Raw genomic sequence first — 25,569 nt, 5'->3', positions numbered from 1 at the left:
ATAAGGGCCTCCGCGGTTCCTGTGAGCTGAGAACGGCAGCAGCAGGAGAGCTGTGATTCATATCCTATATGCTTTTAAACCTCCGTATATAGAAAGATAAACGACCGTCCCAGCAGATAAGTGGTGCCGCTCGGCTGACTATAGGACTCTTGCATGCATGGAGGCAACAGGCAACAGAAAGTTCCTGGTCTGCTCTCTACGGAGGAAGCATACAACGCTGGCGTCTCTTGACGTCATAAAGCCAGCCGCCAATAAAAGAGACTATGAGTATCTGCGGCCCGCGCTTCTGTGAACCACGAATCGCATTTTTTCTTTGTAGTGCGATAGTTTTTGCCATCAGACGCCTCAGTTGCTCCCGTCGTAACACTTGCTTCTAACCAAGGGGTACAGCGTTGGACTTCGTGCTACCATACGCCTGAGTACTAATAAAAAAGCACCTGCTTGGCATCACTTCTACGAAAAGTGAGTGGCTGTCCTTTGTTTCCATGCCAATTTGATGCCGTCCATTAATTTTCTTTACTTGACTTCTTTTCCTGCCCTGCGTCCTGTGCCATGATCTCTGGAATGAAATTTCGAGTCTCTAATATTTTGGCGTGCAGCCAACACTTGTTTCATGCTGCTAGACTTGAAACCGTAGATGGAAAGGATTGCTGTTTTCATTTGCTATGCCAAAGCAGTGCGAAGGCACAGAGAAGCAGAATGGACACGGTTTGGTTTAGCCCGCATGCTGGATGTTGAATTCAGCGCTTTTGATAGCCATACAAATTGCGAGTTCAAAAAGCATTCAAATATTCATTACTAATAAGAAAAACAGCTAAAGCCTGCAAGGTTGTTGTCAACATTTCAAATTTTTCCAATCCACAAGGTCGCATTGTGATGCTCTAGTGAGATGTGCTGAAAGAACCGAAAATTGTGATAGGAAGGGTATTGAATGCTTTGTTAGCTTCTTTTCACAGCTACTTTGTTAGTCACCACTCTAATTTGTGACCTTCTGATAAAGCGTAGGGAATGTTTCCAATAACCAGTAGTAAAAACTATGAGACCACTGCAGAAAATGCATTAGAGAAATACGAAAGAATGCACGTTTGCTGCAAATTTCGTTGCTCCTAGTGAACTTCGGTAACTGTTTAGTGCTCTTTAGTAGCCCCTAGTCGAGTTTGGTAACTTATTAGTGTTCTATAGTAGCTCCTAGTCAACCTTGGGGGATCCTTAAACCTCTTCTGCTCTTTTGTGGTTCCTTTGGCATCTTTACAAGCTCCTAGTCGACTTTTATGACTCCTTAGATGACTTTGGTAGCTGTTAATCTACAACCACTTAACAACTCCTTACTATCTAACCGCCAATATTCTACATCTGATGCTACCACTCGGCGCCGCAGCGTTCAATGGGTGAACAACCTCTGCGTGATAAATCATTAATTTAACGCTCTTAAATTGGCCCTAGCCCCAACGCTCAGGAGGCCGCTCTTCATGTTTGCTCCTCCTTAATGAAGTTAGTTCGCTATCAGGGGACACGGGTACTGAGGGGCGTAGTCCAACCACGAACTCTGGCTGTACTGCAGGCAACGGAGAGGTCACCTCGGATGCCGTAGTGAAGGACTCCGGAAATTTTGTCCGCCTGAGGTGTTTTAACCTCCACTGACATTGCGCAGTACACGGGCTTCTAATTTCGCCTCCATCGAAATTCGACTGCCGTGTCCGGGATCAAACCCGCGTCTTTCGGGTCAGCAGCCGATCGCCATAGCCACTTAGCCACCGCGACGGCTCATAGTACACTATAATATGCGAAAAGTTCAAAAGTTCAATGCGAAAAGTTTAAAGTTCAACATTGTAACAAAGATCATTATTTTATATTTAAAGGAGAGTGCGTAAGGTAAAACGTTCATATCTTCCAGAAGTTCAGGAAATAGGAAGTAATCCATAATAAATCAGGGAAGCTTACTCAGGTGTGGGTGCGGGCTAGTTGGTGATAGATAGTAAACCTAAAGCGCGGCAAACACAGGGACGTCAGACAAACTACGAACAAGCCTGCGTAGTCTTTCCTATGTCATTGTTTGCCGTTCTTTACATTTACTATAAATAAATGACACATATAAGCTCCCATCAGAAGAAAATCATTTCATTCAGGCTAATATCTGACCGTCATTATTAAAAACACTGAATTTAAATAGTACCAAAGCATGAAGGACAGTCTCAAACGCCTTAGCAAAACTAAATGAGCTCAATTTCATAACACGAAGTAACTTTTAGTCGAAGATAATTGTGCTTTCCAGAAAAAAGAACTTTTCTGCACCCGTGTCGATAATAATTACAAATGCTGCTGATTCGAGTAAACAAACAAGCTGAGAATAAATTGTGCTGAAGACGTTTCCTGAGTGCGCTGGATCACGGAATGGGCTGATAATTATATGCTGAACAAATACTGCCTGATTTATGTAACGAAACCACCTTTGGCTCATCAGTGGCGGAAAAACTCTACAATGATGGTAGAAAGATATCCCGAAGAATGAATGAAGAGCAGGTAGATGTGCTTTTCACGAGCTTCGTTCTTATGCCCTGAATACCTGAGCGTGCTGAAAGCTTCTGTCTTTCAATTAAACATAACCCACCAAGAGAGTCAAGGACAATCGGATCTGAAGAGCAATAAAGCTGTGCGCGATGGTGGGGATTCATACATTCGTAGCGCAAGCCAACTACGAAACGCAACAGAGGTGCAGTGTTTTTTCACGTCTTGCGCTATGCCTCTGGGTCTTCCCTACAGAAACATCCCATATGAGCAGCTCGTATGGAATTATGGGAATACAGAGTCCATATGACATAGAAATATATAGAAAAATCCACTTATTTTCTGTATAGTGTATTTATAAATCAAATTGATGTTTCTTGAACCAAGACACTTTTTTTTTTGGATACAGTAGTTTGAAGCTAGGAAGGAAGTTCACGATTCGGTTCACGATTTATAGAGTAAATGTCTGCGTTAATGGAGACAGGAATAACTTTTGTCGTTTCCGCAGAAGGAATATAAGAGCGCAGTTCTCTTACACGAAGTATACATATTGGAAAGGAACGCGCTGATATCTGGTAGTGAGAACGAGTTGCAGAATATTAGCAGATTTTTCTGTAGATCCTGTATTTTTCACATCAAGCTGCTTAAAATTAAGATCCAGGCAGAGCTTAATGAAGCGAGAGCACTCGGACGAACCCTCATTTGCGAGAGGGAAGTCCAGCCAGGTAAGAGCTAGAGAATTGACACCACCAAAAAGAAAGAGTGGACTTCGAGGCAACCGGACAATTTAATTCGCTTAATACATCATGTCGCTCAGAACTGAATTTAATGGAGAACTGGGCGAGCGCTTACACGGGCAAAAAATTAAATAACAATTTCTGAGAGTGACATGTGCACTAGCTATTTCTAACTGTCCAAAATATATAGTAATATTTAACACAGAAGAACTCAAACAACCAAACCATCAGCATGTCACCACGAGTATGCAAGGTACAGTCACAACGGAAAAATTTTCAAGCATTGTCACAATCAAAGATATAATTATCAGAAATATCTCTCGAGAGCAGCGTTTTGATGAAGACAGGAAACAGCTGAACACGTCTTAGCAACTGAAGATAGACCTTCGCGTTTCTTGGGCCCAGTGAGCACATAGGAACAAAAGAAGGCAACTGCCTTTACGAGTGGACAGATAAGTAGATACTGCAAGCGGTGCACAAAGCACTGGTGTTATTACTCGTTGAAGTAGAAACGCAAGATGCGTGTCTGTCAGCGTTGAGAAAACTGTCGGCAAGGAGTATAATTCACACACAAGGTCTGTGGCAGAACAGTAGTCGTATAACTTTTAGTACATGTGCACTTTTCTCCATCGCAAGAGATACTCTTCTCTAGCCGACTTACTGAATTGCACCAACTTCTTGGGGGACTAGCGTGTGGTGCGAGATATACCTCACTAATCGATATCTTGGATTTCCTAAGCTTCAGACGCTACGATATATTCTTATCTCTTGCTTTGAAGGAACCGAATTTCCGAATTGTTCATTCCTCTCATTGATACAGGCCCTGAACACCATCATCAGGGGAAAATACGTCAAGCGTGTCAGAAAGCATTTTGTGAACCTGTTGTGTAGACAACGCTTAAGGTTTAGTGCTCGGATCCGGGATAGATCAAGTTGCCGGGATGGGATCGCTCCTCAGGATCGTCCAGCCATGAATTTATTAAAACTGACTCAGTTTGAGCAGCTTTGGATGAAGTATCAGTGAGTGCAGCAGCATGTTCACTGTCCACCGAGTGTGCGTGGAATCGATAGCCGTGAGCGTGGTGGTGAGATCAGGCCCTTTCTGCTCGATCCCAAATTGGTTTTAATTAAGCTGGAATCGTTTAAGATCACCACGGCAGGGGTGTTTTTTGCAGCCAATGCAGCAATACCAGCAAGCACATCAGCTTTTAGGTTAGACTGCTATGTTATCCCTGCGCCAGCGTTGACTCAATGTCTCCTGCTAACATCAAACTTTTCACAACATGCTCCCATTCATTGATAGTTGAAACCTACAGAAGTGGACTTAGGACGGCCAGCGTACAAATATCGCTGGCACGTTTAGCGTGCATGGAAGGACCGTTACCAACCTGCATAGCAACCTGAACATATTATCAGGCATCCGCATTGCAGACGCTCTTCCCGGCCCACTCAAGGGGTTTGCTGAACAAGCGGGCTCCGGTGTCACTGTCACAAAGTTCGTGCCTGCCCTGTCCTTCATAAGCTTTTGCAGCCGAGATAGCCAAGACGTCTCTATTCTTCCGGAACATGTCGCGGCAAAGCGGCGACAATTTCGACCTCCCGCGGAGACAGAGGGAGTGAAGGGTAAATGCCATTACGCTCCCTCCCCGTATTGTAGCCTGGACGTGAGAGCTTGCACGTTGCAGGAACCGGGAGCTATGAGCTGAATGCCCCCGCACCCTTCGCGACCTTCGCATACGATACTCGTTGGCACCGCGGATTTCTCTCGTGTTCCTTCAGCATTTCTCCATCTTCTTTTCCCCTTTCAATATCGGCGTCTCGTTAGTACGCAGCGACTGAGGATTTTTTTTCTTAGTTCGCCACGAGAACACGGCGGCGCGAAAACCGCGACGCGAGCAGTGGGCCTGCCGAAATCTGTGCGTGCGGACGTGTGTGAAGTCAGACAGGAAAGTGGTTCCCAATCGAGCCCAGGCGGCGGTCTCACACGTAAAGCGCGGTACGCGTGGCCCAAGCTCACTCGTACACGTGAAACCTCAGCCCCGCCCCGCAATGAGCATCCGCAGCCACACGCTATCTGCGACCGGACCTTGCCACTCCGCAGCTAAGCCACCGTTTCTCCCCACTCTCTCGAATTCTTTTTTTTCTTTGTCACGTCGCCTACAGTTTCTCGTCTTGACCTTTTGTGCAGTAGTTCTTTCTTGCGCACAATTCATCATCATCATAGCCTGACTACGCCCCACTGCAGGGCAAAGGCCTCTCTCATGTCTCTCTAATTAACCTTGTCCTTTGCCTGCTACGGCCACCACATCACAGCAGATTTATAATCTCCCCCATCCACCTAACTTTCTGCCGTCTCGTGATAAGCTTGCCTTCTCCTCAAATCCACTCCGTTACCCTTAAAGACCACCGGTTATATCGCCTTCATATTACATGCCATGCTCAAGCCCGTTTCTTCCTCTTGATATCGACTAGGATGTCATTAAACCACATTTGTTACCTCACCCACTCTGCCCTCTACCGGTCCCGTTCCGTTACACCTATCATCTTTCTTTCCATGGCTCGCTGCGTTGTCCTATCGTACTCCACGCATGCACTGAGAACTTATACAACGTCACACTCTATTCTTCAGCCGTTAATGCCAGTTCTTCTCCCATGGAAGTTTGTACAGCTCAGCGACAGCAAGCCAACAGATAATCGCCGACCAACATCTGCTAATTGGGCATCGTTGCTTCGCCAGAAATTTGAGGAACAAGATGCTTGTCTGCCTGAAATATACATTGTTGTCTACGTAGACGCAAATACAAGCCTGCGAAGCAAGAACAGCAATCGACTTCCTGTGCAGACCTGCCCTGAATCAAACATCTACGTTTCAGCTACGGAACGCCCTTCTTCCTTTTGTGCAGAGCTCGTTGCAGTTCAAGAAGCACTCTGCTCCGTGGCCACCATAACTATGGTCCTTGCGGCCCGCGTTGTCATCCGCACTGACGCCGTTCAAGTTATCCGGTTCCTACGACGTGTTAGCCGCAGTCCGACGATATGTCGGGACATCCACCGGCTCGAGGCATGCATCCCGCAGCCAGTACGCATTGAGTGGGTCTCACGGGATCTTCTGATCTTTCAAAGTCAGGCAGATTTAGCGACCCGCCTTGCGAATCAAGACTCATCACAGCCTCGGTTCCATCATTTGGACAACTTTACCCTCCTTTCATCAAGAAAGTAACTCCTCAAGCGCTGCACACGTGCTCTCCTTCCTCCGTGAGCGTTAACTCTCCCCCGCGGTCTTAACCGTGCAGAGGAGGTTGCGCTTAGGAGGATCCGGGTCGGGGTTGCCCTCATACCAGTCGTCACTCGGAAGTGGCCTCAGTACCGAGATTTGTTTCCTCGGCCAGGGTGTCCGATAGCAAACACGAGGACATTTAAGCCGACATTCATAACTTACTGTGGGACTGCCCAGCTCTCAACACTACAAGGATCCGGCACCTGAAGGTAGCGGCTCTTTCGCCAAGCAACCCTGCTTCGTACATTGCCTGGACGCAGGGACCGTACCCTCGTTCTCTACTGAACTTCATCAAATCAGCTTGCCTTTTTCCATTTTTTAATCACTACTACATATTTCATCACACCTTCACCAATCACGGATGGTCTGGGGCGATAAATTTCGTTTAAAAAAAAAGCTCAACCCTATTAGTTCCCAAACGTTTTTGCCCGTTGATGAGTACCGATAACATACAGCGGTTGTATATATTTCTCTTGACAGATACTGGTAAACTGTCATTCATGATCTTAGAGAGCCTTCCATTTGCGCTCCAACTCATTGTTATGCTTCTAGTTGATCCGTCTTTATCCGGATCAGCAGCCACTACCTGCCCTAAGTAGACGTATTCCCTTAACACTTACAGCACGTCGCTGCCAATTATGAATTGCGCTTCCCATGCGAGACTGTTGAACATTCTTTTGGTTTTCTGCACAATATTTTTGGAGCCAGCTTTCTGCTCTGTGTGTCTAAATCATCGATCAAGCTTTGCAATTTATCTCTTGAGTGACACAGCGATGCAATAATGTCCTCGGCAAATCGCAGATTATTAGGTATTCTCCATTAACTCTTATCCACAAGCGTACCCAATCCAGGACTCTGAAAACCTCCTGCAAACAGGCGGTGAATAGCGTTGGTGAGACCGTGTCTCCCAGTCTGACACCCTCGTTATTGAAACTATTACCCTTTTCTTGCTTCCTCATATCTACGCGTTTGTTGGGATCGCAGCTGTGATCTGGTTTATTGCCTCGCGCAGGTTAATATGCTTGGAATTGTAATATTTATTTGTGATTCTTTATGCAAGTAAAAGTGTATTTTACTCAATTCGTCTGCTTCTCATGGCTTCGGTAAACGGCTAATCAGGCGTAGCCCCTATCGCGGGCCCGCAGTCCGAACCTATTCTTTCGCACGCCGGGAGAAGTCGGTCACTCCACCCACTCGAAACTTACCGAGAGTGCAGCAGTGCAGCGATTAAGAATAATCTTGGCGGAAAAAAAACCATCAAGCCACCCAGAATGTCCTGACAATCACGGATGACGCTTCGAGCATGCTTTGTTACGTTGTTGGCAGGAGTATATTCGCGAAATAAAGGAAATCCGCCATCCAGTTTACGGAGATTTGGATTTGGGAGAGGTCTTTCTGCTTCGACGGACGTTGTTAAGTTGATGGTGATGATGAATTTCTTCACCCCTACTTTCAAAAGCATAGCAGAGGTACGAGAAGCTTCTGGATATAAATGGGAAATGGCGATCGTATTCAGGGTGCCCAAGGCGTGCAAACAAGTTCGCAGATTAAGGTCGCTGGCAAAGATCTGGCGTCAAAAGAAAACCTTAATGAAATGCCGGGGTAATATTAAGTTATGGTTTGGTTCATATGGGTTTAACGTCCCAAAGCTATTCAGGCTATGAGGGACGCCGTAGTGAAGGACTCCGGAAGTTTCGACCGCCTGGGGTTCTTTAACGTGCACTGACCTCACGAAGTACACATGCCTCTAGAATTTCGCCTCCATCGAAATTTTACCGCTGCGGCCGGGATCGAACCCGTGCCTTTCGGGCCAGCAGCCGAGCGCCATAATCAGTTAGCCACCGCAGCGTCTAATATTAAGGTATATACTTCCTGCCATATTCAATTGCTTCTGCTGCGTCTTTAAAACTACTTAAAATGTAATTGTTTCCTTGTCTCCGTAATCACTTTGCATCTCTGCCCGAGAAATCGCAGGTTGGGGCCGTCATGCAGAGTATAATAAATATTTACCAACCACACGTAGAACTCCAAACACCTGTTTGCGCAACTTTTACTAATCTCATTTTCTAATTAGAGGACGAAAGCACGGAGTGTTAGCTCCCCGTCCTTTCAACAGTGGAGGGAATCGAAGGCAGCGGCGTTGTTAACCCAGTGTGTCTTAATAATCGAGAGCCTGGAAAAATGGCAAAGTTGTAAGAAGTAGAAAAATAGAAACGGGCTAAGAAAACAAAGCTACTCGAGCATTGTTGATGCCCGCAGTGAGAGAAAAATTTGAGCACCCCTCGGTGCAGCGTGACATTTTAAATAAAGTGTTTGAAAAGACTAGCCAACTCATCACCGCTCAGTGTTACTATGAGGAAAATCATACAAGGCTTATTTCTTTCGAAAAATTAAAGGTTTGAATGAGGAAAAGAGTTCAATAGTTTCTGTTTTTGTGAACAGTGTTCTCTGCGCTTTCTGACTAAAAATTGTTTTTCACTGCCCCATTTTTATGGGTCCCAAATTTGTGCCTGCAATGCTTTGAAAGTGCATAAATCTTTGTACGACAAAAAGCGCTAACTTCAAAATTTCTAATATATGTCTCTATTTATAGTGAATGAAATGCTTCGCACACAGATTTAAAGCATTATCAGAGGCAAATTTTGATGCGTCCCAACTTCCAGGAGCCCTTCACCTAGCATCCATGGACGCCTTCGCTCATGTCCTCGAAGCTGTTTTCCCTGATTGGAGTGAAGACCAGCGGACCCAAGTATTGGCCTACTTGGATCTCAAGGGTGTGAGATCTGTGACCGACGTGGAGAAAATTAATGAGGAGGAACTTGCTGACATCATCGGAGACCAGGTTGCAAGAACGTTCTTAGAGTGTATGAAGATGGCAGCCGGGGCAGGTAAGTTTTCATCGCTGTTTTAATTGGCATTCCTTTGAGATGTCGGTGGCCTAATACACGAATTGAGTTTATTATATTTAGGTTGTGATAAAAAGAGAGTAAGAAACACAAAATAAGCAATGTGTTTGCCTGCTATCAATACCAACAAGAAATATATCTACTTGTTGAGAGCAAGAAATCGAACTACTACGATGAAGTTTTATTCAGTGACTATAACAGCTCGACCTAAACTTAATGTAAAAAAGGGTATCAGGCATCTAGCAACCTAAATTAAGAAAACAAAAGAACCCTAATATATGTGCATTAATTATGTCATTTACATATTATTTGCATTTTCAGAGATGAGGAAACCTTGGGTTGTTGTTGCCAAACAGACAGACATTATTTGCAAATGCGAGTGTGTGCTCACAGACACAGCTACAAGATGATAGTCTTGCGAACTGGTCCGTGCGAACAGAATTGCTGGATGCCGTTAAATTTCAGCTGTCATAACATTTTCGTTCACTAACGTAACTACGTTCAAGAAATGTTAGTTCATAAAATGCGCATAATAATATTTATTGACCTGCCGAAACGAGGTAGGCGGCACAGTCAGCTGCAAACGTGTCTCCGGTCTCTGATGTAAAACAATTTTTGTTTACAAAACTTTTGCAGAAGCCACAAACAACGAGGCTCCTCCAACTCCTGTCGCGAGGTAAGAGACGCAACGCGAAATATCGTCACGCTGTTGTGACCCAATGTCCGGCAGGCAGAGAGACAGCGATGAGCGCTTAGTAGTCGTCGCTTGGTAGCGTGGTTGTAGTCGTCAGAGATCAAATTGATCACTGATTTTACCTGCGTTAAATTACGGGTGCCAAATAACATTTGGTTTTAATCTGAGAAAGCGTCTGCGCCAATCTGCAGCATCATATAAGTAGTTTTATGCGGCTGCAGTCTTGTGTGATGTGCTTGTCTCTTAGGAATATTCATTCAACTAAAATGGATGCAATGTTGTCAAGAACTGGCAATGCCCGCTCCACGTACATCTCGGTTTACTTCTGCCACTTCGAAGCCCTGCTCCAGGCGTAACTTCCGCATCCCGCGATTAACAGTTACTGCGCCCCTCTCGACCTGTTTGTTCCACCACAGTGCCTCGGCTAGCACGAACACAAGGTTCGTCACCTGCGGTCTGTGGCCGTATATCCTCGAATCCCGGGGCATATCGTTTACTGCTTGTGCTACGTGACCCTTCAGAACATTATGTAGTCCTGTGTCTGTAGCATTTCCGGTAATTTCCTTTTTGTTTTTTTAGCACCACGGTCATTGTGCTGCGCGGTAAAATCAACTGCTACTGGGCTTTACACGCTCCTATCTCTCGAGTGCCTATAGGTCCGCAGCGTCACCTATCAACAGAGGAAGGTGGCAGGGTGTGAGAAGGGAGAGAATGTGGGAGGGGACAGGCAGCCTTATGTATGAGGTGTCCGCCTCAGCTGCGGAAAACGGTTGGTTCGAAAACTACTGCAACCATACCAGTGCAGCCGAACACCACTCCAGAAGAAGCCCCGATACACGTCTGGCTGTGTACTTCGGCGGAAAAAGATAGATGTCTGTAAAAAAATATTCGCTGGTACAACGCAGCTAACGCTGAAACATTCGCATTGCCCACTCCATTGAGCGAGCGGCCAGACGGTTCTTTCAAGCGGGCAATCCAGCATGACACAAGACGGTTTGCGGATCGTGGGGGTTTAACGCCCCAAAGCAACTCAGGCTATGAGGGACGCCGGAGTGAAGGGCTCTGGAAATTTGGACCATCTGGGGATCTTTAACGTGCACTGACGTCGCACAGTACACGGGCCTCTAGATTTGCGCCTCCATCGAAATTCAAGCACCGCGGCCGGGATCGAACCCGCATCTTTCGGGCCAGCAGCCGAAGCGCCATAACCGCTGAGCGAAAGCACCGACATGACATAATGATGAGTCACAACTTTGAAATGTCTGTCTTACAAGTACGGGGAAATTTCGACATTGCCCACACAATCGGAAGGCCCTCTTCCCCTGTCGTGGAACACTTCGCCTATGCCTTCGGTAAAGAGCACCTTGTGTAAGCTATTACCCCCCTCGCTCCCTTGCTGCTTCGGGACGAGAACGACCCTGAAGCCAACATTGCGCACGTCTGCATCAATTTCGATTTCGCGGCGACTGTATCAGTGCTTAAGTTCCTCGAATTTATTTTGTGGAGCTTCCCACTTGGATAGAACATCAGACTTTGTTAGCTGCGTCAAAGGCAAGGAGTTGCGCGAAACGATCTTTGCAAGTAATCGGTAATGCGCATGCAGCCCAAGATTCGACGCGACGCTTTTTTGTCGTTTTGCTGCGGGAACTGTGCAACAGCAGCAGTTTTATCGGCCCCGTTTGTATTCCATGGTTGCTTACCATGTGGGCTGGAAACAGCAGCTGCTCACAAGTGAAATGGCATTTACTTGTTTTCTGAGGAGCTGTGATGACTTGATGGCCCCTAGCAGCGTTCGAAACCTTTTCAGACGACAGTCAAAGGTCCAGAAGACGACGCCAACGTAAATGTTGTATACGAGCCAAATATGCCGCTTGGGGCCTGGTACTACTCTGGTTATTACACGCTGGACGCTGCTAGGGCAGAACGAAGTCCAAATAGAAATAACTTCAACTCGCAGCCCGTCGGGTGTGAAGGCGGCCTCCTCGCGGTCCCTTGCATAGGCTTTCGATTTGCCAATAACCGCTCTTTAGGGCCATGAGAGAGAAGTATTCATACCGCGGAGGCGTTCTAAGGTAAGGTCGATGCGGGGTAGCGGGTAGACATCTTTCTTGGTTACGTTGCACAGTCGGCGGAAATCGACGTAAAACTGGAGATAACCCTGCTAATTCGCCAGGACGACCGCGGCTGCACATGAGCTCTTTTATGGCTGGATGACATCGTCACGGAGCACTTACTCAACTTGGTGCCGGATGGCTTGGCATTCGCAAGTTGAGACGCAGTAGGGGCTTTGGCGCACAGAGCATGTGTCTTCGTCGGTTATAATGCGAAGCTTTGCAACAGGTTTTCTTCGGACCTTTGACGAGGGAGAACACAAATTATGGCGGTTTAGCACTGCTAAGGAAGAATTATTGTGCGAAAAAAGGATTTTGCTGGTAGATTCACCCGCCGCGGTTGCTCAGTGGTTAGAGCGCTCGACTACTGATCTGGAGTTCCCGGGCTCGTACCCGACCGCGGCGGCTGCGTTTTTATGGAGGAAAAACGCTAAGGCGATCGTGTGTTGTGCGATCGATGTCAGTGCATGTTAAAGATCCCCAGGTGGGCGAAATTCTTCCCGAGCCCTCCACTACGGCACCTCTTTCTTCCTTTCTTCTTTCACTCCCTCTATTATCCCTTCCCTTCTGGTGTCCAACGATATATGAGACAGAAACTGAGCCATTTATTTCCCCAAAAACCAGTTATTATTATCAGGTAGATACTACCGCGATCTGCTGTTGCTGAGAAGACCCAGGTGTGCTATCCTTCTCTTTAAAGGCTGAGCCATCCCGGGCTTGTCAAATTCGTTTAAAAATCTCAGCCTTGTTTTTCGTCTCCTGTAAATCAACTTAGTCTTTCATTTTCAACGTCTTTGCCAATTTACTCAACGTCGGGGGTCTCAAGTGCCACGTTCTGTCACAATGTTGTCAACGACAGCGCATATTGCTCCAGCGCCACTTTTCTGCCAACGCATGCAGCGCACACCTGTCTTTTACTATCGCCACGTAGCTCAGTGCGCGAATAAGGTTTCCATTCACCCAGTGAGCCAGGTATGCGCGTTTCATTCCTTCACGTGACTCCCTCAAAGGCTTCACGCCCATCTGCTGATTCTGCAGGGTAGAAAAAAGAATAGGGTTTGACGAAAGCAAATGACGCAATAACTTCCTCACATATCTCGATGGACATCCGAAACGCGCCGGAAGGGAAACTATCATAAAACATGAAGCTAAACAAGAAAGGAATAAATAGCTGCCACAGTGGAGCAGTTTCGAACCCCTGAGATCTTTAACGTGCAATGACATCGTACGTCACACGGGCGCCTTTTGAGTTTCGCCGTCAACGAAACGCCGCCGCCGCGCTCGTGTTCGATCCCAGGTGCTCCGGGTCAGTATATGAGCGCCTTAACCACTCAGCGACCAAGGCGTGTTCGCGGGGTAAGAGGCTAATGTGCTTTTTGCAGCCGGATGCAAGTTGATGAAGGCTACGACGTGCAGTGCGGAGCCCAAGTGTGGGAGTTTAACGGAAGGTGCGATCGGTTTCGGCGGCAGCATAGTGCTCGTGCAGTGGCCTGCGAAGATCTGTTCGCTCCACCGCGGGTTCGAAGCCCACTCGCGGCAATAATAACTCGATCGCAGTAAAGATACCCTGAAATGATTGCGATTTGCATAATGCCACAAATTTTCTGTGTATCGGTCAGGGAGGGCGAAGGAATCTCGTACTTCGGCTATTTCGTCGAAGAACGAAATCGTCGTTCCTCTGTTAACGTGCCGGTGTTCTGCCCTGAAGTTCTTCAGCAGTACTTCAGTATGATCATTGCAAAAATTTACGATGCCACTTGCGATGCCGTTTCCTCGGTCAAGAAGCAACTCCCTCTTCCCCTCGATGAAAGCTTCTATCTTCTTGACATCCGTGACATTTACTTTGACCATGACACCTGACCGGGGTGGGACGCTCACTTCTTCATCCGGGAACCTGAGGGAATGTGCTGCTCCTCGTTTGTCATCGAAGGGATGGCTTCGACCGTCGAAAGCGTGATGTTCTTGGAACGCAGGTCGATGATCGCCTCATGTTCATTAAGGAAATCTATTCCAGTAATAAGTCACGGGGACATTGCTAGCACTACGAAGGACGCTGGAAAGGTATATCCCCTTACGGTGACCCGTGCTGTGCATCGCTCCGATGGCGTAAAGAGGTTGCCTCCTGTGGTGCGAATTTTTGGGCCGTCCCGAGTGGTCATGACTTTCCCAACTGCGCGGCGACTGTTCTATTCATCAGCGAGTTATCGGCTCCTGTGTGCACTAGAGTGTTAAGCTTCCGGCCGTCAATAACCACTTCATAGCAGGATGTCCTGGCTTTTGCGTTGCACGTCGTCCTCGACGCCGCGCCAAAGCTTCGTCGGGTATATTAATCGTGGGTAGGGCGTGTCTTCGAAGGTTTTCTGTGTGGCGGCGTCATTTTGAAGGAGGTTAGCATCTTTGTCGAGGCTCTGATTGTATACCGCGTCGGCGTGTCGGGGAAGGCGTCTCCATGCAGCATGGTCATTGGATGATCTGCGTTTCTGTCGTCAACAACCTCACCTCCAGTGATCGCTGTTTTCAGTTTCACCTACGGGGACTGAGAGATCTTCCTCGTACTACGGCTGCGGAGCTGCGGTGTGGGTTCCCGAACCGCGAAGCTGACGGCTATGGTGAACGCGAAAGGCGGTTGGGAGCATACTCCTCTCGATGCAGGTGCTCGTCGATTTCTTGACGACGTTGGCTGAAGCTTGGTCGTGGTGCGTGAAATAGAAAGCCACGAAGGCCGTTAAGGTGGTACGGGCAGTGACGAAGAAAATGGCCTCCTTCATTCCAATGAAGGAACATCGGGTGGCAGGCGGAAGTCCTACAGGCATCGCATTTCCTGGAGTTTGAGCGTCGTTTGTAGGTTGGGAGAGCGGGGGCAGGAGGGGGGGGGGCGGCTTTCGGGAACAGCTGGTTCGCGTCGAAGAGGCAGGCTTTTGATGTGTCGATGGGGCTGAGGACTGCGTACAGCAGTGGCGCGTATAGTCAAGGCTGGCGCTTCAGCTGGAGGCATCGATGACCGAGAGCCAAGAGCATGCCGCACTTCCCCGCGGACGATTTCTTCAAGCGTCGCTACTTGAGGCTGGTTTAAAAATGGGAATAGGTGATGCAGGTCTTCCGTTAAAACTTCTCGCATGAAATCGAGCAGGTTGCTTCAGAATTCTGTGCCATCCAAAATGGTTGTTGACGTCATTTAGAGCTGTCGAGAGAAATAGAGGGCTTGTGTCGCCAAATGTTTCTCAATGGTGGCTGCTTCCCTGGTGAATCCAGCGTCAGTCTTCAATGAACTGCGGGTGAGACCAACGAAAACTGCCTCTTTAGCACCACGCACCAAAAGCTCCACCTTCTTCTCGTCCGTCATGTCAGGATCGAGACGTCGAAAAAGGCGCTTCATATCTTCTACGTATTGGGTCACCGTCTCATTCCTTTCCTGTGTGCATGACTGTAGAAGAAGCTGAGCTTTTTCTTTCGTGACGAAGCTTCTCAATGGTTTTAGGAACTCCTTCTTGATTTATCCTTGCATCACCAGAAAAGCTTCGTGATTTCAGGACGAAATTCTGGCTGGACCTTCTAGGGCAAAGAAAATGTGGCTCAATTTAGTCTGGTCATTGAAACTGTTGAATACGGCGACACGAGGAACCTGTTTGAGCCATTATTCAGGATGCTCACCTGGTGAACAGTTGAGCGTGGGCGGGTGTCGGATATGGTGCAAAAAAAAATGGGGCCTGGTGTCATAGCAATGGCTGACGTCGGCATTGAGGACTCCTTCTTCGCAAACGCGCACACCGGTAGTAGTCCGTATTCAGGTGAACGCCTCTGGAGACGATAGCTCTTTCGCTATTTTTCTTCAGTTGAGACGCTTTCTGCGGCTCTCTCGTGATCTGCCTCTTCGAGACGGTTCGGGCTGCTTTGGCTGCTTGCAGGGGTGAGGATGTCAGGTACATTTGTTCGCCGCTCCACTAGATTTGACGTAATGGGGACTGCAGTCCGAAAAGCAGGAAAAGAGAGAAAAGCGCTTCTAAACAACTCTTTTTGAGGGCTGACTTGCGCCTACAATGGACTTAATCACTCGGCAGCGGCGTAGCAGCAAGCCTCCTCGGCGATCGCCGAACAGAATGTCCGCCGCTGTCATCCGCGCTCAATTTAAAGCTGATAGCGAACCTTCGAGATACAGCGTGCAAACTTTTAGAACATTCTGAAACAAGGTGGAACCGGGTTCGCCTAGATGCGATCAATCAAAAAAACTCTTTTCGCGTCTTCAATCACAAACAAAGCGATGAAATGGCGCGCCGACAAGTGAAATTTGAAAGTACTGCGTGGACCTTACAGTTTAGAAATCCTTGCTGAATTATTTTTAAATTATGGCTGTTAATTTCAGAGGACAGCGGGTCTTCAGCAATGACTGCATATTGCGGTATATAGACACGGGATGGTGGGCACCGTAAAAATCAAGTAATCATTATCATCATCATAATCATCATCAGCCTGACTACACCCACTGCACGGCAAAGGTCTCTGCCATATCTCTTCATTTAACCCTATCTTTTCCAGCTGCATACACCCTTTGCCTACAAACTTCTTAATCTCATCTTAATCTCACCTAACGTTCTGCCGCCCCCTACTACGCTTACTTTCTCTTGGAGTCCACTCCGTTACCCTTAAGGACGAGCGGTCATCTTGTCTTCGAATTACATGCCCGGCACAAGCCCATGTCTTCCTCTTGATTTCGACTAGGATGTCATTAACACACGTTTGTTCCTTCGCCCACTCTGCCCGCTTCCGGTCTCTTAACATTACACCTATCATTTTCCTTTCCATGACTCGCTGTGTTGTCCTTAAGCTGAACCCTTTTCGTTAGCCTCCATGTTTCTGTCCCGTAGGTGAGAACTGGTAAGATACCGCTGGTAGAGTCGAACTTTTTACCAGGCTTGATGATGCGATTAGGCCTACCCTAAGGGGGCTGCAAGGGCTCCCGGACTGTAACGCGAAGGACAAACCTATGTGTCATGTTCTCAAAGTCAAAAGGAACATAGAGGTGCTCACGGTATTGTAGATGTTGCGGGGAGCAGTTAAATCAGTGATGGGCCTCTGGGGAAGAGCAACCTGGGCTAAACAAGGGCCACCGCTGAAAGCAACTACCATCGCAGGCCCGTCGCGCATCGCTTATTCGCTGCACCGATGGGCAGGAGGGGGGTGAGGACTCCCTAGGAGCGATGAATCTAAAGCAGAGAGTGTGAGGTGCCCACCAAATCATCGTGGATTTTCGAACGCGGTGCGCCGGACAGCCGAGCCCTGCGCGTGCCAGCCCAGCGTTGCGCGTGCGCACATGCGAATGGTGTGTGCGAGGAGATGGCGAGGAAGAGCGTGGCGAGTACGAGGAGCGGAGAGCTGACGTGTTAGAAAACCGAGGTGTGAAGGGAGACAGCGCAGAAGAGGTCGTGTCATTCAAGCGTGGAGGTGGCAGCCGTCGGACGTTGGGTCCGTGCTGCAGTGACCTCATTTGATCACCGGCACAAGCCTCCTGAGTTCTTTGCAAGTGTGGAGGTGGAAGCCGATGGACTGAGGGTCCGTGTCGCCTAAAGGCACCCATGGATAGCCTGCTGTAAGCCTCTGGCGTTTCGTGACGCCGTTGACCAATGGCGTTGATAAATTATGTCCTGGCAGAGTCAATGACGAGGTAGCCAGTGAAAAGGGTGAGGTCGAGGGCCAAAAACTGGTGTTGGCAGGAAAGGAAGTTTCTGATCAAAGGAGGGAAAGTACTGCTTTAAGCGTTGGTCCTATGAGGTTCACCATGGAAGTGCAAGAAGCAGAACAAAGAGACGATGAGTCATTGAAGGCGTGTTGGGTGAAAGTAGGAAAGGTGTTCCATGGCAAGCACGACACTTCGCACTCGTAATCTGTTGAAAATGGTTTGCTGTACCGCCTCTATCATCTCGCCTCCCGCAGAGAAATTCGACAGGTAGTACTTCCCAACTCTTGCCGATCACAGGTGTGAAGGCTTGCCCACAATAACCCGTTTGCGGGGCATCAGGGCATTAAGAAGACAGATCGAGTTCTGGAAGAATTCTACTGACCGGGACTGCAGGAGAAGATTAAGAGGTATATCAGGTCCTGGGACACCTGCTAAAGGACGTGCCCGAAAGGCAGAGTAGGGAAAGCTCCATTGGGAAGCATGCCTCTTATCAAAGCCCATTTGATTCGGTCGCTGTCGATATTGTCGGTCCGCTGTCGCCCACATCTGTGAAATGGAATAGACATATTCTCACTCTCGTCAATTTTGCCACGCGGTATCTCGACGCCGTGGCTCTGCCAAAATAGATTCACCAACCGTAGCAGAAGATTTGGTCGAGATGTTTTCAAGAGATGCGCCGCAGACGAGTATTGGGTTTTCTCTTTTTTTGTTGATATTGGAAGACATGTACGAAAACCGCTCGCAGTCCTCAGAGAGCTTTGGACAAGAGAAGAGCTGGGAGAAGGTACGAAGACGACCTATGGTTACGTTCTCGATCTAAGGAAACGTCTCGAGCAAACTGTGAGAGCGGCACACCAAAATTTGCTGCGTTCCCAACAATCTCAGAAGAAATACTATATCAAGAACAGCCAGAAGCGGCATTTAAAGGCTGGAGATCGTCCCCTCATTCTCTTGCCGAGCTGCCACAATAAACTGCTAATGGAGCTGAAAGGTCCAGTTGTGGTTTGTGGAAAAAAGAACGACGTGGATTATTGGATAGATTTAGGCCACACTATGAAGCTATTCCACATCAATATGTTTAACGGTACGAAGGGCTTGCGTCCCAAGAGACCATGCAGGTGTCTTCTTTTCTCGTAAAGCGCTGGTTGCATGAGTGGTTTATAAATAACCGGACAGTAATGCCCAATGAACAGTGCTGCTATCCGGTGTGTTTGCAATGGTTACCTGTGCAAAGGTAGTCTAAGAGTGTCTAAATGTTGTTTATTTTTCTTCGTTTTCCGGTTATGTGTTGTTCAGTGTGAAAATTATCACCTTTACGATGCATGCAGACGGGTTTAAAGTGTGTACCCGACGTTTTGTGTGGTTTTCATTTTCCCTTTTTCTGGATGTATTATGTTAGACCACATGTTTCCTCTATGCGCATTTCCATGCGCCTCCATGAGTCACTGTGTAATGTTCCTTCTGTGACTACTTCGACGTCTAACTTGTCCGTTTATCACGTGAACATTATTGTTCGTGCATCACTGGCGTTTGTCTACTTCCCACATGAATATATGTGTTGTGTGCACCAACGGCAGTTTTTTCTGCGAAATAACTCTTTAGAAGGGGGGCGTATGTAAGGTGCACACCAAATCATCGTGGATTTTCGAACTCGGTGCGGCGACAGTGGTGCGTCGGACAGCGGAGCGCTGCGCGTGCCAGCCCAGCGTTGCGAGTGTGCGCGTCCCAATGGTGTGTGCGAGGAGATGGCGATGAAGAGCGTGGCGAGCACGAGGAGCGGAGAGCTGACGTGTCCGAAAACCGAGGTGTGAATGAAGGCAGCGCCGCTAAAAAGAATGGGAAGTTGATATTGAGAGGCAGAACATGAACATGCATGCCTCTATAAAACACTGATTAAAGCTACTGGCACGTGATACATCTAATGCATGCTTTTTTTTTTACTGCCGCACTCGGCATTCTTTAGTTCGCGTGCTGTGTTCAGACAGTCACCGCCTGCTCTATATTACCCCATTTTCGTCACGTCAGCTGAAAACGAAAATTTGCGATGAGCACATTATGAAGAAGTGAGCATTGTATTGGATTGTAAACAGGAGTGAGTGACTGACCTCTTTAATAGATTAATATTTTTGATATTTATTACTTCTCAACAAACCTAAATGACAATACTTGAGCATTGAGCATTGAAATGGTCTACAAAATTATGAGCTCGATGAGTTCTTTTCCTATGTAGATTTCTGGAGCCACCTGTTCGAAGGGCAAGGGCTTAGTAACCACAGCACTGTGGGGTATATGAACAGTGCCGTCTTTCAAGGCGTGAACAAAAATGAATGAAGTTGAAATGAAGTTGTCTAAGGTAGCTAACACACATCTCTGTTATTTGGAGTAAAGCAGGAAGAACCGTGTTTCGGAATAATTGAATTGGTTACGAGATGGTCAGAGGCAAAAAATTAGCTGCTGTTTAAGTATGCGGCACCGAATGGAAGAGTGGTAGCTCTTGCTTCTATAATGATAATTTATTTATTTATTCAGATACCTACAGCGCCTGGAAACGGGCATTATTTCAAGGGGAAAACATAGAAGAATGGCACAGATAGCACAATTCAGCAACGAAAAATGTAACGCTATGTTCAAACGATTTCCCTATTCTTACCTCGTGGCTTGACATCTAATTTCCGATTACAGCCGGGGTTAAGTTTGGAGACTACCATCATATTAAAGGGACACTGAGGAGAACTCTATCAATTTTTTTGGTTCGCAAAATCTGATAGTTCAGCATTTCATGGTTTTGTTGCCGCTTGTCCGGGCGCGAAAGACGCATTTATTTCAAAGAAATTTGGATTCGAAGTTGAAGAAGCTTTTTCCCGCCCCTCTGATTCAAACTCAGGGAATTCTTATGACGCCACGGCAACTCTTATGGCGTCACAGAACGGAGTGACGTGAATCGTGACGTAAACGCAGACTCCGTGATTTCTGTCAGCTAGCGGTGCGGTGTGCAACCTTCCTTTGCAAGCCTCAGAGATTCGTTTTGAGATGACAGATCATATAGCCTGTCAATAATGTTTTAATATACGAAACTGTGAAGAGAAGGTCGCAATGAATCTAGTCAAAAGGCGATGCACAAATGCAATCCTTGGCAGATGCCCGAGATTGCAGTGGAAAAGCAAATTGCATAAGAATTAGCATTTGCAGCTGCCGACGACTGACTGGTAACTGTTCAATACAGTTTAGAGCAATTGAGTGGAAGTCAAAGAACGAGGAAATCAGTCTTATAAATTTGAGGGTTCTTATCACACACTCTTTAAAAGCCATGCAAGAAAGAATGTCTAGCGCGGTGTTGCAGTGAAGGAGCAAGCGCAAGTCATGAAGAAGGAGAGCAAATTGGCTAGTGCAAGAAGGCTTTTTACGCTTTGCCTATTTGGGTAGGAAAACCTAATGGTTCATAACATCCTTGCAGTCTAGAGTACATAATGTGTTTTATGATTTCGAAGACATAACATTGGCAGAAATACGATGGTAGGGGCGCTGCTTTATGTTAGACAAGAAGCATCCAGGGGCCAGGCTACGATAATTTGGGAACGATCTATAGAGCATGCAAAAGATATAATGCACACTGCTCTGACATGGTTGTCTTGTAAAAATTTTGCAGCGCTTGATTCGAGTGCAGTATCGGGTGAAGCTGTGGCAAGGCGGTGCGCTGAAACTGTGTTTAAGAGACTAGGGCGACAGCACATATTGCTACCCAGTGACGTCGCGTTGTCCGTTCTTTCCAGTCGTCTTTGTTACAAGTATAAGATTATCAGTTCACTTTCTAATCTGGTGCTTCAAAGTTGTGTCAGATGACCCAATTACTATTCTTCAACTATCAAACTTCTGTGCCATACAAAGCATTCTCCTAATCAGCTTTAACAATCTGCTAAGACATATTGACTTCTTGTCCCTCATATTCAAATAAAATAGACACATTGCTTTTGAAGTTTCATGTGCTAGCATAGCCTTATTAATGCGCATTAGAGTTATGGGCAGTTTTCGGGGGCGACACTTTTTCCTTCCTTTTACTCTTTGTTAACATAGGAACTCCCTTAGAAAGTCGCTAGGGTAAAATGGCATTTTTTCCTACTCTTTTATTATGCCTCAATGTACCATAAGTCGTGTATGTTTTTTGTCGCATATGTTTTGGTGTCAAACTCATAGACAGGCCTCAGCGAGTGACTCCATGGCACACATTGCTCATTGCACAAAAAGAACTAAGGAGTTCAGTGTAAACTAACACAGCCACTTGCTTATATTACACTTTCATAGATGTCTTCCCGCAACATACAACGCAGAGTTAGCGCTTTTTAAACAGAACACATCCAACGAAACAAATAAAAACACAATGCGCGTGTTTCAGTCCTACATGGGGGGCAGGAACCGAGCTTGGTGCCGGTGAAAGCGGGAAACCTTCGAATGCAAGCGGCAACAACCATCCAATTCCATGAAGAATTCCACAATCAACAACCATTCTATTCAAGCATAAGGAAATCGGTTCAAATTAAATATTATCTCAGCCTCGAAGGACTGCGATTTCATTGATACTGCAGATCTTCCGGAAGCAGCTATATGTTGCCATTGCACACTCAACCACCATGCGATATTGCTTAGCACAATTCAAAAATCTGAAATAAGCCTTGTTAATGCATTTGGAAACGTGTTAAGGGATAAAGCTTTCGTGACCATGTAAACAATTCTCAATGGACACATTCCCCAGGAATTCTGGCTGAGCACTGAGGAAGATGCAAATACTCATCTATGTGTAATGAAAAAATAGCTAGCAGGGTTCAACTATGATACAGAAAATGGTCGAGCGATAGCTGTTCTTGCTTCTACTATGATTTGGCTGTTGCTTACTTCTTGTTTGACTTGGTTCATGCGGCTGGTGTCTCAGGTCAAATTTGGAGGTTCCAATCGTGATGCAGTCAAATTATCCTGGACATGCAATTAAAAGGCAAGTTAACCGATAGCCCTTAAGGTAAACGGAGTGGATTCCAAGAAAGAAAAGCGTAGCAGTAGGCAGCAGAAAGTAAGGCGGCCGGATGAAATTAAGAACTCTGGGGAGACACGGTGGCCGCAGTTCGCAAAGGACAGAGGGGCCTTTTTCCTGCAGTAGCGTAGTGAGGCTGATATGGGGATGATGGTCAAATTTCGGGGGTTGGTCGGGTTTAATTACTGGATGTCCATGTAAGGTTAGGAGGCCACCATCATATTAAGAACATTCATATTAGCGTAGCCATCATTTTGGCCCAAATACTTCATGGTTAAATTTCGGATGTAGAGTGAGCCAAATTTGAAGGTTGTTCGGGTCATATTTGGGGACTGTCATCCTATCGAGAAAATTCAAATTGGCATGTAAATCAATTTTGGTCCAAATCGATTAACATAAAATATGGGGGTCGGTGAGGGACCATATTTTCAAAAAGACCCGGGTCTAATTTGGAGACACTATCGCATTGGTCATAGTCAAACCACGTGGCCGTATCTGAGTAAAGGTTCTTGGGATAAAATTGCTACTTGGAAGGGGCACTTCAAAGTTAGCCATGCACAGGGACTGAAAATCAAGTTTTGCATCGAGCATAGCTACCGCTCTAGTAAGTTTAGGAACGCGGAAAATTCAAGGACAAAGGAAACCAGAGAAGCAACCTACGCTGCCGACACGCAGGTTTTTAGAAGCTCACAATCGCTGCCGTTCCGCGCTCGAGTAATCACGTTCGTTACAGACGCTCGCAGGCAAATAAAGGTAGCACATGAACAGGGCATGCGGGCATCATGAAGTGACGCGAATTTATTTACGCCCATTTCGCCTCGCCGTAGCCACATTTTTTTCGAATGACGTGAGAAAAGATCCTGCTCAGCTGAGCAGCAGCGGCCATAATAGTCGCATTTGCAATATTCAGGAAATTGATATGCCTCTCTGTAACCGCCGGTTACAAATTTATAATTGCAAATCGGGCACCTATTAGAAATAGCTAAAAAGAATTGAGTTATTTAATGGGACTGACCGGCAGCAGTTCAAGCAGCGAAGCGAAGAGGTAGACGTTGTGCGGCCTGGATTTCGAGGGACGCCTGTGAGTGTGTCCGTCGTGTCGCTGTTCGACCGACGCCTTCGACCTGCGCTTCGAATAAACACCTTTACACTTGGCGGAGGTGACTCGATCCCGTCCCGGTCCTCACCCTGGAAACTCGAAACTGAAGGCTTCTCGTCCTACCCTCCAAGGTCCTGGCGAACCATAATATGCCATCCCTACCACAGTCCTCTGTCACGGGGTGTAGCGCCAGCGTGACCCATCACTCTTTAGTGGCACCGACGACCAGGATGTCGAGGATTGGCGGTCCTCCTGCGAGCGGGTCCGCTGTTACAGTAGGTCGGACGATTCCGTTAAACTTAGCAAGGTCCTCTTCTATCTCACGGACGTTGCCAGCCTGTGGTTTCGGGGCCATGAAGCCGACCTTCAACCCTGGTCCTCAGTTAAGACCAGCTTCAAAGACCTTTTCGGCCGCCCCACCGTCTGGAAACTTCGCGCCGAGCAACGTGTTCATGCTCAAACTCAGCTTCCTGCCGAGACAATCACTAGTTATACAGAGGACATCGTTGACTTATGAAAGCGTGTCAAACCGTCCATCACCGAAACTGATAAAGTCAACCACATCCTCAAAGGGATCGCCAATGACGATTTTCATATGCTCCTGGAGAAGAACCCCAGCTCCGTCGCTACCGTCATGCAGCTATCCTAAAGCTACGACGAATTACGAAAGCAAAGCGCTTCTGCGTGGCAGTCCGGCGCGTCTGCGGAGGGTCATGCTGGCTTTGCCCTTGGTGTCTCCTCTTCTGAGCAGTACGAAGAAGTCCCGCTTTTTGTGCTGGCTTGCTCTGCTACATCACATTCCCGACCCCATCTGCCCTACTCCCGACCTGGCGCCATCCTTTGTGCCCACTATCCGGTGTGCAATTCAGGAGCAAGTCGCTGCAATTCTGCCATCCAGCTCCCCACTTCCCCCTGTGGCAGTACCGCTCACCTATGGTGAAGCAATCACAAGTATACGGCGCTCACCCACCCCTGCCGCCTGCCGTAGCAGCACAGCCTTTTATGCTCCAGTGCCGTCCATGCCACTGCCGCCAGCCCGGCTTCGTCGACTCCGCCGACACCCTACGAACCCTCGGCGTACCGACCACAATCGGCCAATATGCTACGCTTGCGGTCTTCGGATCCATGTCGCACGTGTTTGCCGTCAGCGATACCCTCGTTCTGGGGATTCCGTGCGCACGTTCAGATACGATTCCGACCCTCCATTGCCAAGTGTCTCTTCTGGCTCATCCAGGCTTCGCCCCCAGTACACTAATCGCCACTCGCCTTCGCCTCGCCGACGTTCCATTTCTCCGATGCTCCGCCACCCGGACCCCTTCCCAGAGGAAAATTGAATGCCGCAGTTCCGGAGGCAAGAACTGCGTGTTTTGCGAACTCGTTTAGTCCTCTGTTCCTTCCTGCTAACTTCGTAAGGTCACAACACCGCTGTCTGACTTCTCACAACGCACGACTACCTGTCGCTGCATCCACCCCGTCGCAGCCTGCACGGTTCGCGTTTCTATTAGCGACGTCGCCTATCCCAAGCAGCACAAGTAATTGGCCCAAC

The 25,569-nt window shown here is 47.4% G+C and overlaps 1 protein-coding gene across 1 annotated transcript in view; it reads left to right on the top strand.

The window, feature by feature from the left end:
- Positions 1-281: 281 nt before the first annotated feature.
- The window catches only part of LOC144132380 (uncharacterized), a 50,171-nt gene continuing 24,883 nt past the window's right edge, over positions 282-25,569 (top strand). The window contains exons 1-3 of the mRNA XM_077664737.1: positions 282-462; positions 9,183-9,407; positions 10,062-10,101. Coding sequence (XP_077520863.1) covers positions 9,203-9,407; positions 10,062-10,101 — 245 coding nt within the window. The 5' untranslated portion in view covers positions 282-462; positions 9,183-9,202. The remainder of the gene's footprint in view (positions 463-9,182; positions 9,408-10,061; positions 10,102-25,569) is intronic.

The sequence above is a fragment of the Amblyomma americanum genome, chromosome 5 (genome assembly GCF_052857255.1).
Source record: "Amblyomma americanum isolate KBUSLIRL-KWMA chromosome 5, ASM5285725v1, whole genome shotgun sequence".
In the NCBI taxonomy this organism is placed as follows: domain Eukaryota; kingdom Metazoa; phylum Arthropoda; class Arachnida; order Ixodida; family Ixodidae; genus Amblyomma; species Amblyomma americanum.
This window is presented reverse-complemented; position numbering and strand designations above follow the sequence as displayed.